The 18,196-nt window shown below is 43.5% G+C and overlaps 1 protein-coding gene across 4 annotated transcripts in view; it reads left to right on the forward strand.

The window, feature by feature from the left end:
* The window catches only part of HSPBAP1 (HSPB1 associated protein 1), a 116,417-nt gene that overhangs the window by 32,093 nt on the left and 66,128 nt on the right, over positions 1-18,196 (forward strand). For 2 of the 4 annotated variants that reach the window (XM_033944635.1, XM_033944633.1), the window contains exon 2: positions 14,873-15,058. In XM_033944635.1, the coding sequence (XP_033800526.1) occupies positions 14,873-15,058 (186 nt within the window). Of the gene's footprint in view, positions 1-3,283; positions 3,397-14,872; positions 15,059-18,196 lie in introns of those variants that run through there. The other 2 variants (XM_033944636.1, XM_033944634.1) reach the window with 2 other exon arrangements.

The raw sequence follows: 18,196 nt of genomic DNA on the forward strand, positions 1-18,196 counted from the left end.
TCCAAACAGGAACTAATAAAAGCATGTAACAAGAGTGTGAAATACCTCTAAGAGCCAGTCCCTTTTTGTTTGCTTTTATTGGCTGCTGCTGCACACTGGACAGAAGACTTTAGCAAACTGGTCATGGTAACACCAAGATCTTTTTCTTAGGTGCTGACTCCTAAGGAGAAATCTAATATCAGTTAACTTATGATTTGGATTTTCTATTTCAATGTGCTTTACTTTGCATATGTCCACATTAAATTTCATCTGTTACTTGGATGCCTAGCCTTCCAATTTCCTAAGGTCTTCCTGCAATTTTTCAGTCTGTCTGCATGTTTTAACAATTTTTGAATAGTTTTGTGCGATTTGCAAATCTAATCACCTCCCTCATCATTCCCATTTCCAGTTCATTTATAAATATATTAAATGGCATCAGTCCCAGTACAAAGTCCTGTGGCACTCTACTATTCACCTTCCTCCACTGAGAGAAATGGCATTTAGCCTTAATCCACAACAAAAACATTTCCTCCTGTCCCATGCCTTATTAATTTTTTCAGAAGTCTCCTCATTCTTTTAAGTGGTATTTCAACTAGACAATGTTATCTTGCAGGTGCAAGTTCTAGCCAATCTGAATTGTACGGTGCTAACTACAGAAATGTTTGCCAAATGGAAACAAGCTACCAACATTAGTAATAAGTTATTTAATATACAGTATACCACTAACCCACAATATGAGGCTTATATAAAAATCACAAGTGGAAATATTTTATATCTATAAAAAATTCCACGTGTGCTTTTTGCCAAATGGAAAGCCATTTCTAGCCTGACATGTGTGTAGTGGTTTATTATCTGCCTTAATAAGTTCCTGTTAGTAAAGCAAGATAAAGTCAAGTCTGCATGTCTGCTAAATGGGTTCACACAAATAAATTGACAAGAGACTATGCTATAGAACAGGGGTCAGGAACATATGGCTCGTGAGCCAGATGTGGCTCTTTTGATGGCTGCATCTGGCTTGTTGCCAACGTGACACTCTTGACTTCCGGGGGCGGAGCCAAGGAGAGCGGCTGCACACACTACGAGCTCCTCTGCTGCAGTGGAGAAAAATCTTCTCCAAGACGTGCTCTGCAGCAGAGGACACCCGAGCAGACCTACCCAAACCATCGGGGACATTCTGCCGGTCACCCGGAAGCGGGAGCCGCCGACACAGAGCCGGATCGGATCTGAAGCCAGGACGGGGGACAGCGGCGGCCATCTTCATCGCCGACATTGAAACAGGTCGTTTACTACACTTTGAAAAACTGGGAGAGTTTAAAGATGCATGCACAGCAAGTGACCCTGCTCAACATCTTGATCTTCAGCAGCTAGCGGGCTTCACATCTAATCTCCTGCAGTCATTCAGAGCGCGCTTTGGAGAATTTCATGAGCGCGCTCGTCTTTTTAAGTTCATCACCCATCCACACGAGTGTGCGGTGGACAGCGCCGACCTGAGTTACATCCCCGGTGTCTCCGTCGGAGATTTTGAGCTCCAAGCTGCGGACCTGAAGGCCTCAGACATGTGGGTGAATAAGTTCAAGTCACTGAATGAAGATTTGGAAAGACTTGCACGACAGCAAGCAGAGTTGGCGAGCAAACACAAGTGGGGAGAAATGAAAAAACTTCAACACGCAGACCAGCTGATTGTCAAAACTTGGAACGCGCTTCCCGTCACATACCACACACTGCAGCGTGAGTATTGCTGTACTGACAATGTTTGGCTCTACGTATGCATGTGAGCAGTCTTACTCACATCTAAAGAACATTAAGACCAACCTACGATCACGTTTAAATGATGGAAGACTCAACGCCTGCATGAAACTTAACCTCATCACGTATCAACCAGACTACAAAGCCATCAGCAAAACCGTGCAGCACCAGAAGTTGCATTAATGGTAAGAACTACTTTATTCATCATTGGTTAGCAACAGCATAACAACGTTATTAAAAAGAATTCAGAGACTTATTGTACTTTAAAAATGTTGGTCTTACATAAAATGCACACATTTACTTGCATTTAGTTTTAAACATATTATATGGCTCTCAAGGAATTACATTTTAAAATATGTCGTGTTTATGACTCTCTCAGCCAAAAAGGTTCCTGACCCCTGCTATAGAGCTAAAGAATCAGGACCCCTGACTGCAGCAGTGTGCTACTTCTCACCCTGTTTGCTAGATCCCTTTTTTTTATTCCATGCTGTCCTAAATACCATAAGCAAACTTAGGACTCCTTTTACTAAGCTGTGCTAGTGGTTTTAGAGAAAACCCAAAAAAACCTCTGTGGAGTGACGATGTTCCTAAATGGACTTTATTTGAAAGTGTCAAAGTTCCAAAGGTACACTGAAATCATCCCCATAAAATAATTCCATCCACATAAAAATAAATCATCCACATAAGAGCCTTAAAGGACCTAGTCTGCTAGGGATACAGGATCCAACACAGTCCGCGTTTTGACAAAAAGTCTTCTTCAGGGGTCCCTGGGGGTCCTATAAAGGTGAGTACGTGGGAAACAATTGTGTGGTGAGCCGGAAGTGAGACACTGCTTGCATTTGCAATGAAAAGGCCCATGTACTCATCTTTATAGGACCCCCAGGGACCCGTGAAGAAGACTTTTTGTCGAAACGCGGACCGTGTTGGGTCCTGTATCCCTAGCGGACTAGGTCCTTTAAAGCTCTTATGTGGATGATTTATTTTTATGTGGATGGAATTATTTTATGTGGATGATTTCAGTGGACCTTTGGAACTTTGACACTTTCAAATAAAGTCCATTTAGGAACATCGTCACTCCACAGAGTTTTTTCTTGGTTTTCTAGTGGTTTTAGCGCACGCTACACGCTAACGCCTCCATAGAGCCGGTGTTAGTATTTTTTGTTTAGCGCGGGGTTAGTGCGCGCTAAAAACGCTAGTGCAGCTTAGTAAAAGGAGGCCTTAGAAGCAGCTTTCCAAATTTACCCCCCGGCAATGTAGCACTGATCATTTGCAGCTCGGCCTTCACTCATTAAACCTTTCTAAAGTTTAAGCTCACTTGCTATTCAATCAGCAACTAATTATTTTGAAATATAATGGCAGTGAAATAACTAAACAATAAGAAACATCTGTGCTGCATTATTTAATTAGATTCAAGAAATGAACTTGAGTTAAGCTTGTCAGATTACAGCTCATTTATTACCCTTGTTGATTTAATAAATGTGCTCTATGCGGGACTAGCCATTTATTAGTCTTTTTTTCTGGTAGGTTTGGGCCTGAAACTTTCTTGCTTCTGATGCAGAAAAACAGTTTGCTAATGTCGTTCGTTAAGTACACGTTTGAAGGTTGAGCCTCTTGAAGTTTAAACGGCAAATTATCCTTTCTAAAGGGAACTGAAGAGCCTCAGCAGTCGAAGTATGTTCCAAAGATGCTGCAAGTTCATGAGTGATTCTTCTATAGATGTTTTTAGCTAGACCGCTCTTAATACTGTGACATCAAATTAGTTTCAGCTGTTGTAAGGACAGGAGCTTATGCATATGCAAATATCTGCAGTTTATCTTTAGACGAATGGTGTTTAGGTTTGCAAAAAAATTCCAACATAGACCCCCGAAGCCCCCCCCCCCGAATGTCCTCGAAACTCCCTGACTCCATCCCTGTCATTAGTGGTGGAAAAATTAGACTCGTCAATTCAGCAACCCCTGCTGCTTTAGGATGCCTCGGAGCAGAGGTATGTCAGTCTCACGATGGGAGGGTTGGTGGTGCACAAGGGGATGGGTGAGAGGGGAGGAATGATGCTGCACAGGGGGGGGGAGAAAGAAAAGAAGAATTGGGGTAGAGGAGAGGAAGGGAGAGATGATTGTTGTACATGAAAAAAATAAGACATCCCCAAAAATAAGCCCTAGTGAGTTTTTGAACCCAAAATTAATATGACACTGTCTTATTTTCGGGGAAACACAGTAGTTTCAAGAAACTGTTAAAAAAACATTTTTTTTTGTAAATAAAGTAAAAATAAACATTTTAAAACCTAAAAAAAAAAAAAAAGAGAGAGAGAAAAATTCCAACATATACATAACTTTATGTATAGGGCTTAATTTTGGGTAGCACATCGATTTTAAAAATTACAATTGTTCAATTTATTATGCTTAAAATTTTGAATTGCAAGATTAATCACATAAAATGACCTTTCCCCTCCGCACACTTCCTTCCAAGAACTTTTCAGACTTGCCTTTGTGGCCAGCAGTGCTAAATAATAATAATAACAGTTTATATACCGCAGGACTGTAAAGTTCTATGCGGTTTACAATGATTAAAAGATGCTACAAATTGAGTAGAATTAACAAAGTTAAAAGCTAGTGATTAACAGCTCTAGAGATCAGTTATTGTGGAGTAAGATAGTACAGATCAGTTACCTAAATACTTCAGGACCAGATATGTTTTTAGGTGTCTCCTAAATTCCCCATAAGTATTAGTAAGCATAAGTAATTGTTCCAGATCTTTATCCCATAATGCTGCCTGATGTGAGAAAAGATGTTGATGATGTCTTTTAATTTTACATCCTCTAACCGGTGGAGAAACAAAATTCAAGTGTGAACTTCTCTTATGTCTGTTGGTTGAGAAAAAGAAAAGATCAGTTATATATTTAGGGGTTAAACCGAATAGTACCTTAGAGCAAAAACATCCAAACTTAAACTTTGCACGTGCCTCCATCGGCAGCCAGTGCAGAAGTTGGTAGGAAGGTGTTACGTGATCGAACTTCTTCAACCCAAAAATTAGCTTGACCGCCGCATACTACAGCTGGGAGCCTTCCTCTCTGTCATGTCTCACCTGCCAGAAATGTGAAGTTGCATCGGAGGAGGCGGGCAGCAGCAGAGGGAAGACTGTGGGCCAACTGGAGGCAGCATGTCTATAGCACTGCCAGCCACAAAGACAGGTTTGGAGAGCTGGGAGAGAGATGCAGACCGTTAATCAACTTAAATTTAGTTTATTCTGGACATAAGTCTGATCCAAAATGGATCATTAATTGAAACTAATATAAGCATTAATAGATACAAACAATAATGCAATAGATTACATAAGTATGCATAATGGAAAATTAGTGCTGAGAAGACCATCATAAATGTGTTTAGTCTAATGAAAAAAACAAAAACAAGAAAGATGGAAACAGTTTTCCCAACACAACCCTCTGTCCCAAAAAGAAAAGCTGGAAAAATTTTTTTTACAACTTAAACGGTACATATATAGAGGCAGGTCTTATCAGACAAATCTGATCAATTTCTTTGACTGGGTGACCAGAGAATTGGATAGAAGGAGTGCGCTAGATGTGTTGTATTTAGATTTTAGCAAAGCCTTTGACAATGTTCCATACAGACGTCTAATAAATAAAATGTGTTCCCTCAGGATGGCCCCAAAGTGACAAGTAACTGTCACTTGTCAGGAACTGGTTGAGTAGAAGACAACAGAGGGTAGTGGTCAATGGAGATTGCTCTAAGGAAAGGGATGTTACCAGTGGTGTGCCTCAAGGTTCTGTTCTTGGGCCTGTTCTTTTTAATATTTTTGTAAGTGATATTGCTGAAGGGCTCTTTGTTAATGATACCAAAATCTACAATAGAGCAGATTCCCCTGATAGTGTGAATAACATGAGGAAGGACCTAACGAATCTTGAAGAATGGTCTAAGAAATGCAAGATCATGCATTTGGTCTGCAAAATCCTGATGGAACAGTACAGTTTAGGGGGGATGGGATGATGAAAACCTTTTGTGCACAAAAGAGGAGCGGGGCTTGTACGTGATAGTATGTGATGATCTAAAGGTGGCCAAACAGTCTGAAAGATGACTATGAAAGCTAGAAAGATGCTAGGGTGCATAGGGAGAGGTATGGCCAGTAGGAGAAAGGAGGTACTGATGCCGCTGTATAAGACCGGTGAGACCTCATTTAGAATTTTGTGGAGACTGCACATTCAAAAAGATATAAACAGGATGGAGTTAGTCCATAGGAAGGTTATTAAAATGGTTGGTGGCCTTCATCATAAGGTGTATTGTATATAGACAGACGTGTGTATTTTGGAGGAAATGTGGAAGAGGGGAGATATGATAGAGACATTTAAATATGCATGAGGCGAGAACTCCCAGCAGCCAGTTAACTAGCAGCTCTGCACGGGCAGGAGCGAAAGAAGGTTGCTTCTGCCACGGTTCACCGCTGGACCTTCAAGGACTTAACAGGTATGTGGAGGGGGCGGGAGGGAGATAAAAGTTGTTTAAATTTGGTCAGGGCTGGACCACCAGGGATTTAAAAGGTACCGGGGGGCGGGGGGGGGGAGTGAGATAAAAATTGTTAAAGTTGGCTGGGGCAGGAGATGGGAGGGATAGCTCTTGTCCCAGCCCACTGCTGGACCACCAGGTCTTACTGCAGGCCTGGCAAAGGCCTGCAACAGGTTAAGGAGGGGGGAGGGCAGTGCTGATCTGAATATAAACCAAGACCCCCATTTTTGGGCCATTTTTTTGGCCTAAAATTCTCAGTTTATATTCCAGTATATACGGTAGTTTGCATATTTTGGATATCCTGAAAATCAGATTTGTATGTTGTTCTCAAGAAGCAGAGCATTACACAGTGTAACAATGAATTTCAATCCTGTCCTATAAGCATGACTAAGTAGTTGAGTTTTTAATATAATGGATATCTAGTGTATGGAAAATTTCTTATGTGTATTTATTGTGAGATACAAGTTGATGAAGCCGTCCATACAATGTGCGGCGGCAGCAAAAAGGGCAAACAGAATGCTAAGAATGATAAAGAAGGGGATCACGAACAGATCAGAGAAGGTTATCATGCCACTGTACCGGGCCACGGTGCGCCCTCACCTGGAGTACTGCGTCCAGCACTGGTCGCCATACATGAAGAAGGACACGGTACTACTCGATAGGGTCCAGAGAAGAGCGACTAAGATGGTTAAGGGGCTGGAGGAGCTGCTGTACAGCGAAAGATTAGAGAAACTGGGCCTCTTCTCCCTCGAACAGAGGAGATTGAAAGGGGACATGATCGAAACATTCAAGGTACTGAAGGGGATAGACTTAGTAGATAAAGACAGGTTGTTCACCCTCTCCAAGGTAGGGAGAACGAGAGGGCACTCTCTAAAGCTAAAAGGGGATAGATTCCGTACAAACATAAGGAAGTTCTTCTTCACCCAGAGAGTGGTAGAAAGCTGGAACGCTCTTCCAGAGGCTGTTATAGGGGAAAACACCCTCCAAGGATTCAAGACAAAGTTAGACAAGTTTCTGATGAACAAGAACGTGCGTTGGTAGGGCTAGTCTCAGTTAGGGCGCTGGTCTTTGACCAGAGGGCTGCCGCGTGAGCGGACTGCTGGGCACGATGGACCACCGGTCTGACCCAGCAGCGGCAAGTCTTATGTTCTTATGTTCTAGACGACTGGTTAAATGTGCCTCTAAAATTGGGTTGGGAAATGCTATTCTATACACTGTAGAACCGTGATTCTTAAACCTGTCCTGGGGTGCCCCCAGCCAGTCTGGTTTTCAAGATATCCCTCATGAATATAATAGAGGTGACCGGCAAGTAAATCTGTCCCATGCATATTCATGAGGGATGTCTTGAAAAGCCGACTGTAGTCGAGCATAGGGCACTTGCTAAGTTCAGCGAGAAGATATTGAAACAATGAGAAGATAGATTTTGGCATCATTGCGCAAAACAGGCATGTCATTTATTAGAAAACACACGCCGAGTGCTATTGCCTGAGGCGTGAGGTCTTGTAGTCTGACATGAGTTATTCAGGCTTTGAGGTAACTAATACCGGTTGAACCTTTTCCCTGACGCAGTAAAATATTGTGGGGTTTGATGGCTGATGAATGCTGACAAAGTACTACAAAAGGAAGTGGGAACGGACAATGAACACGCCACTGTAGAACACTGATGTGAAACCAACTTGTTTATATCGTAAAAGGACACAAGCAGAAGCTGTGGACCCGACACAGCACTGTGTTTCGGCGTCTGAGGAACGCCTGCATCGGGGGGGTCACTCGGTCCCACTTCCTTTTGTCCTGTTTTCTACCCATGGGTTCTCTGTCCGGTTGGACTTTTTGGTAAATAGTGACAAAAAACTGGTGCCGCAAGGGGCTAGTTGTGCAGATAACGGGACATTTTACTGGAATCGGTGGGAAGTTTTTCACCAGTGATTATCGGACGGCCACAAATTTTTTTTTTTTCTGCCTTTTATTCCACATATTCATTTACATGTAGCCTGGCTACGCACACTAAAAGAAGTGAGAGAAATTAAGTTTTAACTTTAGGACGTGCAATTCATTGAGTTAGGTAAAGTCCTGAAGGAGGGAAGAGTGGCCTAGTGGTTAGAGCAGTGCCTCGCAAACTTTGCGAAGCTTCGGCGCATTAAACGCGGTGGCCGCGGCTCGAGGGCATCCAGAAGCGCGTGGACGTCGGTGTCTGCGCATGCACGAAGACCCTCCAGACGGTGCCCCTGAGCCACCCGTGGGAGGTGCTGGAAAGGAACAGGCTTGGAGAGGAGAGGCACCTTCGCCGTCTGACTGCCTATGGGATGTGCCTCTCGCTGCGAGAGGCACGTCCTGTAGGCAGTCAGCCGGCACTGGCGCCTCTCTTCCTCCTCAGCGTCTCGCGGCACACATGGAGTCTCGGGCAGCACACAGTGTGCGATACACTGGATTAGAGCTACAGCCTCAGCACCCTGAGGTTGTGGGTTTAAGCCCAGCGCTGCCCCTTGTGATCCTGGGCAAGTCATTTAATCCTCCGTTATCCCAGCCTGCTGGGACAGATAGAGAAAAATGCTTGAGTACCTGAATGTAAACACTGTTTAGGCAACCTCCATTAATAGGCGGTATATAAATAACCAATAAATTGTAAACTTAGAAGAAAGGCTGAAGTATTGCAGCAGAAACCTGTCTACGCTTTTCAAATCTGCCGATTGCATGGTGCTTCAGTGATCTCTCATAAAGAGGAATGATTATTCGCCTAAAGAACGGTTCATCCATCTCTCCCCATGATATAATTGTCACGGCGTGGCGGTAACTACAGGTTCTTATGCTGTCCATATTGATTCCTCAGGCTTCGCAGTTTGTGCTTCTGATTCTGCAGGATGCATCGCTGTGGGTTTCTACCTCCACTTTCTGTATCAATTTCTCCTCCTCCTTAATAACGTCCCAGTCCAGGTGTCTGCATCTTTGACAGCCTCTCTAGCTCTCCAATTGTTGTTGACACACATGGTACTCTGGCTGTCATTTGTTCAGTGCCTTTGTGACATTTTTTTTTTTTTTCTTTTCTTTTCACACAATAGCAAATTTAACAACGCTGAAAATTAATGGTATCCCTGTCTTGTTTAGCGTGTCATTTGTCAGGCTCGTAGACAGGTTTGCTGCTGTGAAAATTCCACTGTGAATAGTGACAGCTAGGGGGACCTTCCTTTTCGTTATTGGGCGGAATGCAGAATACTATGGGCAGGATACCAAATTTCATCTGTTTCCATGCCCCCCAATTATCTTGTGTGTGGGTTATGTTTTTTAAATATTTCGTACTTGCATGTCTTTCCCTGTATAATTGGCAAGAGTGCTTCTCATAAGGGTTCATAGACAGTAACGCGGAAGACAAAGGTGCGCGCCGACAACTGGGTGCAAGATGGAGGTGCGCGCCGAAGAAAAAGACTGTTTTTAGGGGCTGCGACGGGGGTTTTTGTTGGGGAGCCCCCCCCCCCCCACTTTACTTAATACATATCGCGGCGGCGTTGTGGGGGGTTTGGGGGGTTGTAACCCCCCACATTTTAGTGAAAACGTAACTTTTTCCCTAAAAACAGGGAAAAAGTGAAGTTTTCAGTAAAATGTGGGGGGTTACAACCCCCCAAACCCCCCACAACGCAGCGCGATCTGTATTAAGTAAAGTGGGGGGTTCCCCCCCCACACTCCCCGTCGTAGCTCCTAAAAACAGTCTTTTTCTTCGGCGCACGCTTCCGCGCTGCGCTCAGTTGTCTGCTCGCACCTTTGTCCTGGCGCGCTTTTGACCTGACACCCTCATAAGTGTTAGAAAAGGAAAAAAAATTGATGTCATCTAAGATTCTGTAGTGCTATAATTCTGCCTGCACAAATGCTGTATCAATTAAGTTTACAAGAGGGTACAGTGAGGAGCCAATGGTGGTTATGACCTGTGGTTGTATCCATTTAATGCAGACCTGGGCAACTCCGGTCCTCGAGGGCCGGAATCCAGTTGGGTTTTCAGGATTTCCACAGTGAATATGCATTGAAAGCAGTGCATGCAAATAGATCTCATGCACATTCATTGGGGAAATCCTGAAAACCCGATTGGATTCCGGCCCTCGAGGACCGGAGTTGCCCAGGTCTGATTTAATGGCAGCTTAAGAGGGCTGCTTTGTTTTGGGATTTTTTATTTTTTTAACTCTTTTTCTCTTAAGATCTCTTTATGAGAAAATTATTGTAGACCAGCTAAATTTGATAAATTTCTCTGACTCCCTCCCTGCCTTGTAACCCTGCCTTGAATCTCCGACATGCCTCCGGATTTCCTGACTGCTCCCGACTTGCTAAGCTAAGCTGATTGACTTGTTTGTAACATCGCTGTCTGTGTACAGTCTCTTACTCTGTTAACCGCTCTGAACTGTTATGGTACTGCAGTATACAAAAATAAAGTTATTATTATTATTCAAGCTTGCCAGTACTTCAGCTTGTCAATTCCAGTAGTGCATATAAATCTCCCATCAACTGAGCACTAACGGCCTCTTTTACAAAGCCGCACGGCAACAGTCCCGAAGCCCTTTAAATCTCTATGGGCTTCGGGGCCGTTAGCGCAGCCGAAAAGAGGGAGTAAGTTTGAAATCTGTGATTCACGTACTCTTTGAGCAGTCGTTGCTGTTGTCGGGAAAATTTATATTAAACACTTGTCCTGCAGTTGGCTTATTTTTTTCCCCCACTTTTTTCCTCCCGAGATGTGTATGTCAATTGTTATCCACCTGCTGTCTTTAGAAGCGGATCTGAATTTTGGTTCTTTATTATCTCTCTGTAGATATTCTCATATCTTCATCTTTCTTTTTGGCAGTGGAGAGCCTTTTTGTTTTGAAAGATTGGGCATCCAAATGGCAGATGAAATTTAATGTGGATAAATTCAAAGTGATGCACATTGGGAAGAGTAATCCAAATCATAGTTACTGGATGCCGGGGTAATAATAATAACAATTTATTTATATACGTACTGCAAAGCCATGAAGTTCTATGTGGTTTACATCATTTACAAATACAGTGGTACCTTGGATTACGAGCATAATCTGTTCCAGGAGCATGCTCATAATCCAAAATGTTCGTTTATCAAAGCGAGTTTCCCAATAGGAAATAATGGAAACTCGCTTTTTATGCGTTGCCCCCCCCCCCCCCGACGCGATCTGGCACCCCCCCGCCACGATCAGGCACCCCCCCCCCCCGAAACGATCGGGCACCCCCCTGACACGATTGGGCACCCCCCCTGCCACTTCTTACCCTCATCTGGGCACCCCGAAGATTGGCCTCCTCGTCTGCTGGGCCTTGAGCATCTGAGTATGCTCAAGGTTTCCGAGGCACCGATTTTGCAAATGTTTTGCTTGTCTTGCAAAACACTCGCAAACCGGTGCACTCGTAAACCGAGGTACCGCTGTACATCGTTTAAAATACAATAGAATTGAAGCGAATTAGAAAATTAAAACCAATGCATAAAAAACCCTAAAAGATCTGATTATTGCATAATAAAATTTTACAAATTAACTACTTAAATATTTCAAAAACAGATGTGTTTTTAAATGTTTTCTAAATTCCCCATAAATTTCAATAAGCCTAAGCAGTTGATCTAACTCTTTGCCCCATGTTGCTGCCTGGTATGAAAGAAGATGCTAATGGTTTTTTTTTTTAAGTTTAAACTTTACATCCTTTAACAGACGGGGGAACAAAATTCAAATGTGAGCTTCTTTTATGTCTATTAGTTGTATAAGAAAAAAGCTCATTTATATATTTGGGAGTCAAACCAAATAGAGCCTTAAAACAAAAGCAACCAAGTTTGAATTTCACACGTGCCTCCACTGGTAACCAATGCAACGCCCAGTAAAGGGGTGTCATGTGGTTATATTTCTTTAACCTAAAAATCAGCTTGACCGCTACATTTTGTACCATCCGCAATCGTTGCATGTTTTTCTGGGTACACGTTAGGGGTTAGTACCCAAGAAAAAGATCTAGGTGTCATCGTAGACCAGGGGTGCCCAATAGGTTGATCGCGATCGACCGGTAGATCACCAGGGCAAAGTGAGTCAATCAGACTCACTTTGCCTTGGCAATCTACCGGGCCGATCAGCCATCCTCTCCCCGACGTAAATTCTGCCGTCAGAGAGGAAGTTCAGGCCAGTCAATCGCTGCCTGGCTGGGCGGAACTTCCTCTCCGACGGCAAAATTGATGTCGGGGAGAGGAATGCTGGTCGGCCCCGCAGGGAAGCAGACAAAGCTTGGTGCGGCGGTGGTGGCGGCTTTGGGGCCTGTTACCCGATGGCAGCGGTGGCGGCGGCTTGGGGGCCTGTTCCCCGATGGTGGTAACAGTGGCTTGGTGGAAGGTAGGGAGAAAGAAAGAAAGGGGGCAGGCACGGAGACAGAAGGAAAGAAGGGAAACAGAAAAAAAGAAAGGGGTCATGAAGAGAGAAAAAAGAGAAAGGGAGGCAGGGAGAAAGAAAGGGCAGGGAGAGAGGAAGAAAAAGTTGGGGGAGGGAATGAGGTCTGGAGGAGAGGAAGCATAAAGGCTGAAAGAAGGGAAGAAAGATTGGATGCACAATCAGAAGAAGAAAGTGCAACCAGAGACTCATGAAATCCCCAAACAAGGTAGGAAATATGATTTTATTTTCAATTTAGTGATCAAAATGTGTCTGAATTTATATCTGCTGTCTATATTTTGCACTATGGCCCCCCTTTTACTAAACCACAATAGCGGTTTTTAGCGCAGGGAGCCTAAAGCGTGGGCATTCAGCGCAGCTCCCTGCGCTAAAAACTGCTATTGTGGTTTAGTATAGTTGTTACTGAGGTGACATTGCATAAAGTCATCTGCCTTGACCTCCTTGAAAAACCCCTGGAATATAAATGATAATTAACATTTTCTCTACTTTGTGTTTTTTAAAATTTTATTGTTGGTAGATCATTTTGACTTGGTCATTTTAAAAGTAGCTCGCAAGCCAAAAAAGTGTGGGCACCTCTGGTTTAGATGGTGTCTTTTATTGTTTCTTTCATACTACAAAGACTGGATCACAGATGGCCATGAAATAAAGGACTTAATTTAAATGAGAAATGTATATTCTGTCCTTCCTTGTCTTCAGCAGCAGATGAATCTGGTTGAGTGGGTTGTGTCCATCTACCAGCAGGCGGAGTATGATACATAGGGGTCCTTTTATCAAGCTGCGGTAGGGGTTTAACGCACGTAATACCGCCTGCCGCGCTAGCCACTAACAACTGCATCGAGCAGGCGTTAATTTTTTAGCCAGCCATGGGGGTTAGCGCGTGATGAAATGTCCGACATGCTAACCCCGCTAGCGCGGCTTGATAAAAGGACCCCATAATGTTTCTTTTTAAGCATTGGCCAATCAAAGTGGACTGCAGCCGATTAAAAAGAAACACAAAAGACTTCCAACCAAAGCAATTCTCTTTTTAGTATATGTGCTGTCAAAGCAAGCACCCAACCAAAACAAAAACATCTGCAGATGTTAAAATAAATGAGCATAAATAAAAACAAATATTAATCAAAACCTAGACTAAAATGTTTTAAATGAATCCAGTTTATCGCAAACTATGTGCCTCCTGACATTTCAGGAGGAAAATCATCCATACCGGCTGACTGCCTAAAGGGAGGTGCCTCTCGCGGCGAGAGGCACGTCCTGCAGAAAGTCTGCCGGCGCAGATGACTCTCCTCCTGGCCGGCGTCTCTCCTCCCGGATCCCTCCACCAAAGCGGGTCGCAGCTAGACGGGCCTCCGCGCTTTCGTGGACATCAACACGATGACATCACGCATGTACGTGATGTCATCACGTCGATGTCCGTGCACTTCCGGGTGCCTTCCGGCCGGGCCACTGGATTTAGTGTGCCGCCGGCCAGAAAGTTTGCGAGACTTCGTTAATCAGAAAATTCATTCTGCATTAATCTTAACTCCCTTTTATAAAGCCGTACTGCCAACCAGTGCTAATTAAATGCCGAGTTGTGAATTCTAATCCTTCGGGGCGGCTTGGCATTTAGCTCACCCTGCTTGGCAGTGCAGCTTGATAAAAGGCAGGGCTAATTATTTTAGAATTCGTAGCCCTCTTTTTTGGCCGTTGTGTAGTTATATTACCAGATCCAACTGTCTTTCCAATTGAGGTGAAAGCCCAAATGAGAGGAGGAAACTGCGGGACCAAAATCAAATAGGTTTTGGAGAGAAAATCCATAAACAGCATGAAATTGTATGCAAAGATTATATATGTTGAGAAAAATTGCTTAAGCTGCAAATCCTGGTATCAGAATAAATCTTGTGTGCAAAATTGGCCGAGTAAAATTCTGGGGGCAAGGCGGAAGTATTTCTCTGTTCTTAGCTAAGGGCTCCTTTTACTAAGCCGCATTAGGGTTTTAATGCGCGGAATAGCACGCGCTAAATTGCCCCGCACGCTAGACCTTAACGCCAGCATTGAGCTGGCGTTGGTTCTAGCCACGTAGTGTGGGTTTAGTGCACGCTAAAATGCTGTGTGCGCTAAAAACGCTAACGCAGCTTAGTAAAAGGAGCCCTAAGTGTATGTCGAAAGAGTGGTTAATAAACAGAAGAAGAAAAAAAAACGTATCTAGAATGCACATTTATGATGCAAAATTTATAGCTGTATGTTTATCTGTAGGTAAAAATGCCAAACCATTTACTCCTGAAGAAGCCAAAGACATTGTGATGCGTCTTCAACAGCCTGCAGTCTTCTATAACATGGTTTCTGATTGGCCAGCACTGCAGTGGACTGTGGACTGCCTTTCTGATGTACTGAATGGGAAGTCAATACAGTTCAGGATTGGTAAGAAGAGCCATCGCACAGGTATTGCTTTATTATAGGATTACTTTCAGGGGCATCAGTGCCTCCTTTCTTCTGCTGGCTAGGCATCTTTTTCTGCAGCTATGTACCCTTGTACATTTTTCACATTCTGCTGTCTTAACCCTTTCAGGACCATAAGGATCGTAGGCCAATTTTTGTGGTTTTGACGACATTTTTATGGTAAAAAGGGCTTGCAGATGCCAAAAAATTGATTTTTTTTTGTGAAATATCGTTATTTTTATTTAAAAAAATCACACTTCTGGCTTATGGACAGTGTGGCAAGTGAATCTTCTCGTCCATCTGGCAACGACGCTAATGAATGAATGTCGGAACCAGTTTGTTTACATAAAGGCAGTATCATATGGAATCCGTACATATCAAATTTAGAACTGTAGACTATCCCAATCAAAATTTATAGGATTTTAAAGTTATGGGACAAATATGTCCCTTGGTCCTGAAAGGGTTAAAAATAAAATTCAAAATATATTAGAAGTAGGACTTTCACTGATCTTCGCAATAGCTTCTAGAACAATTCTAGAAATATTTTTTTTAAAAATAAGAAGAATATTAAAGCAAAAAAATCTTGATCACATAAGTCTTTACCTCGTTGGCGCAACGGTTAAGTTCCTTTTGCAGCAATAACAGACATGAGTCATTTAAAATAAGTATGAACTTTGCAGCTTGTGCCCATTTTTCTTAGCGGACTAGCTGAGGATTTGTGAGCAGCAGCTTTCAAATCTTGCCACAGATATTCTGTCGAATTCAGGTCTAGGCTGTGAATGGGCCATTCAGGACATAAGACTTGCCATACTGGGACAGACCAAAGGTCCATCAAGCCCATTATCCTGTTTCCAGCAGTGGCCAACCCAGGTCCCAAGTACCTAGCTAGATCCCAACAAGTAAAACAGATTTTATGCTGGTGATCCTAGGAATAAGCAGTGGATTTCCCTAAGCCATCCCAGTAATGGCTATGAACTTCTCTTTTAAGAAATTATCCAAACTTTTTTTAAACCCTACTAAGCTAACTGATTTTCTTCACATTCTCTGGCAACGCATTCCAGAGTTTAGCCACTTTAGCCTTTCCTCATAGCGAAGTTATCAATCTGTCTTGTTTCTGTAGTGTTCAGGGCACAGGATAGGAAGCTGTGACTGGAGGGAAGGGCACAGAAGGGGGGCTGGAGGGAAGGGAGAGAGAGGTGTTTGACCTATGGAGGGTAGGGCTGGAACTGAAGAGATGGGAGAGAGCTGCAGGAGGGGAAGCTGGAGGGAATGGGAAGAGGTGCTGCACCTGTAGAAGGGGGGCTTCTGGAAGGAAGGTAGAGAGGTGCTGGGGGGGAGAGGCTGAAGGGAAGAGAAAGGAAAAAGAGATGCCATACTAAGCGGATGAAGGAAGAGGGAATGAAATACTGATGAACACACAGTAGAGAGAGGGAGAGACACAGGGAGGTATCAGAAATAGAGGGGAAAATAATGGACTTGGAGGGAGAAGCCGCCAGGACTTTAGAAGAGCATGAGGGTCCCCAAAGGGACGGATTGGTAGCAGCATAGGCACCACTAGAAGTAACTGAAGATGAAAGAGACTAAGGGCTCCTTTTATCAAGCTGTGGTAGGGGTTTAACGCGCAGAATACCTGCCGCGCTAGTCGCTAATGCCTCCATTGACGAGGTGTTAGTTTTTTGGCTTGCCGCGGGGGTTAGCGTGTGATGAAATGGCCAACGCGCTAACCCCGCTAGCACACCTTGATAAAAGGAGCCCTAAGTCAAAGAATAAGGAGAGGTCAGGCCAGGCAGAGTAACAGACCAGCTGAGCACCAGGTTTCAACACAGAATAAGGTGGAGCTCTTTAGCAATGATTCCAATTGGGGGTTCTTTTGGGGAAAAGGGGTTCAGAAACGGGGCTTTTAATGTTCGATAGCAAAGGCTGCTATAGTTGAAAAGAAGTGCATCCTTGAGGAGTCCTCACCATTGATCTAGTATCGGAAGAATTGCTTAGGGTGGAATCGCAGCATGCTAATTTAACATTTAAGAGATCCAAGACTTTCCTGCAAATATGGGGTAATTTCTATGAGAGCTTGCAGCTTTATTTTGAATGATCTTAGAGAAGTTGAGCAACCTGCACAACCCAGGAATGTCCTCCTTTTCGGCACTTTGGGTTTTAAAACGTTTCTCGTCAAAATTGCGTCGGGAAGGGGCATGCGCGGATGCCGTCTGGGGGCGGGGCAGAACGGAGCATGATGCAGGCAGAACGGGGCGGGCCTGGGGCGTGGCCATGGGTCTGGATTTTCCTTCAGGAAAATCTGGTAACTCTAGGTATGGGGGAGCTTTAGGGGAAATGAAGCGCACTTGTTAGCAGTGATCTCCAAGTGGCCATAAGAAATCAGGTCACAAGAGGTAAGATCTGGTGTTTTGTTAAACTGACGGGGGAATGGAGTTGAGCTGTTGTCTAATTAAAAAAAAAGAGGGAGGGTGGGTAAGGGATGATTATTTGTTAGGAAAACAGGGTGGAGATGAAAATATTGTTTCTTCAATACATATACAGTAAAACCTTGGATTGCAAGTAACTTGGTTTGCAAGTGTTTTGCAAGACAACAAAACATCTCATTAAATTTTAACTTGATATACAAGCAATGTCTTGCAATACGAGTACATACAGTATACACGCGTCACATCATCACAACTGAGCTGATGGTTCTTCTCTCTCTGACGCTGCGGGAGTGTAGTGACTGTTCTAAACGGGTGAGGTCTTGCAATATGAGTACATACAGTATACACGCGTCACATCATCACAACTGAGCTGATGGTTCTTCTCTCTCTGACGCTGCGGGAGTGTAGTGACTGTTCTAAATGAGCGAAGTCTTGCAATACGAGTACATACAGTATACACGCGTCAACATCATCACAACTGAGCCGATGGTTCTTCTCTCTCTGACGCTGCAGGAGTTTAGGGACTGTTCTAAATGAGTGAGGTCTTGCAATACAAAACGTATAGTATTTTGAATTAAAGTTTTTGGGTTGTGGAACGAATTGTCTGAGTTTCCATTATTTCTTTGGATTACAAGCATGCTTCCGGAACGAATTATGCTCACAAATCAATGTTTGACTGTACATTTTATTTTGGAGCATAATTAGAAAAAAAGATTTA

Source organism: Geotrypetes seraphini, chromosome 5 (assembly GCF_902459505.1).
Source record: "Geotrypetes seraphini chromosome 5, aGeoSer1.1, whole genome shotgun sequence".
NCBI lineage: Eukaryota > Metazoa > Chordata > Amphibia > Gymnophiona > Dermophiidae > Geotrypetes > Geotrypetes seraphini.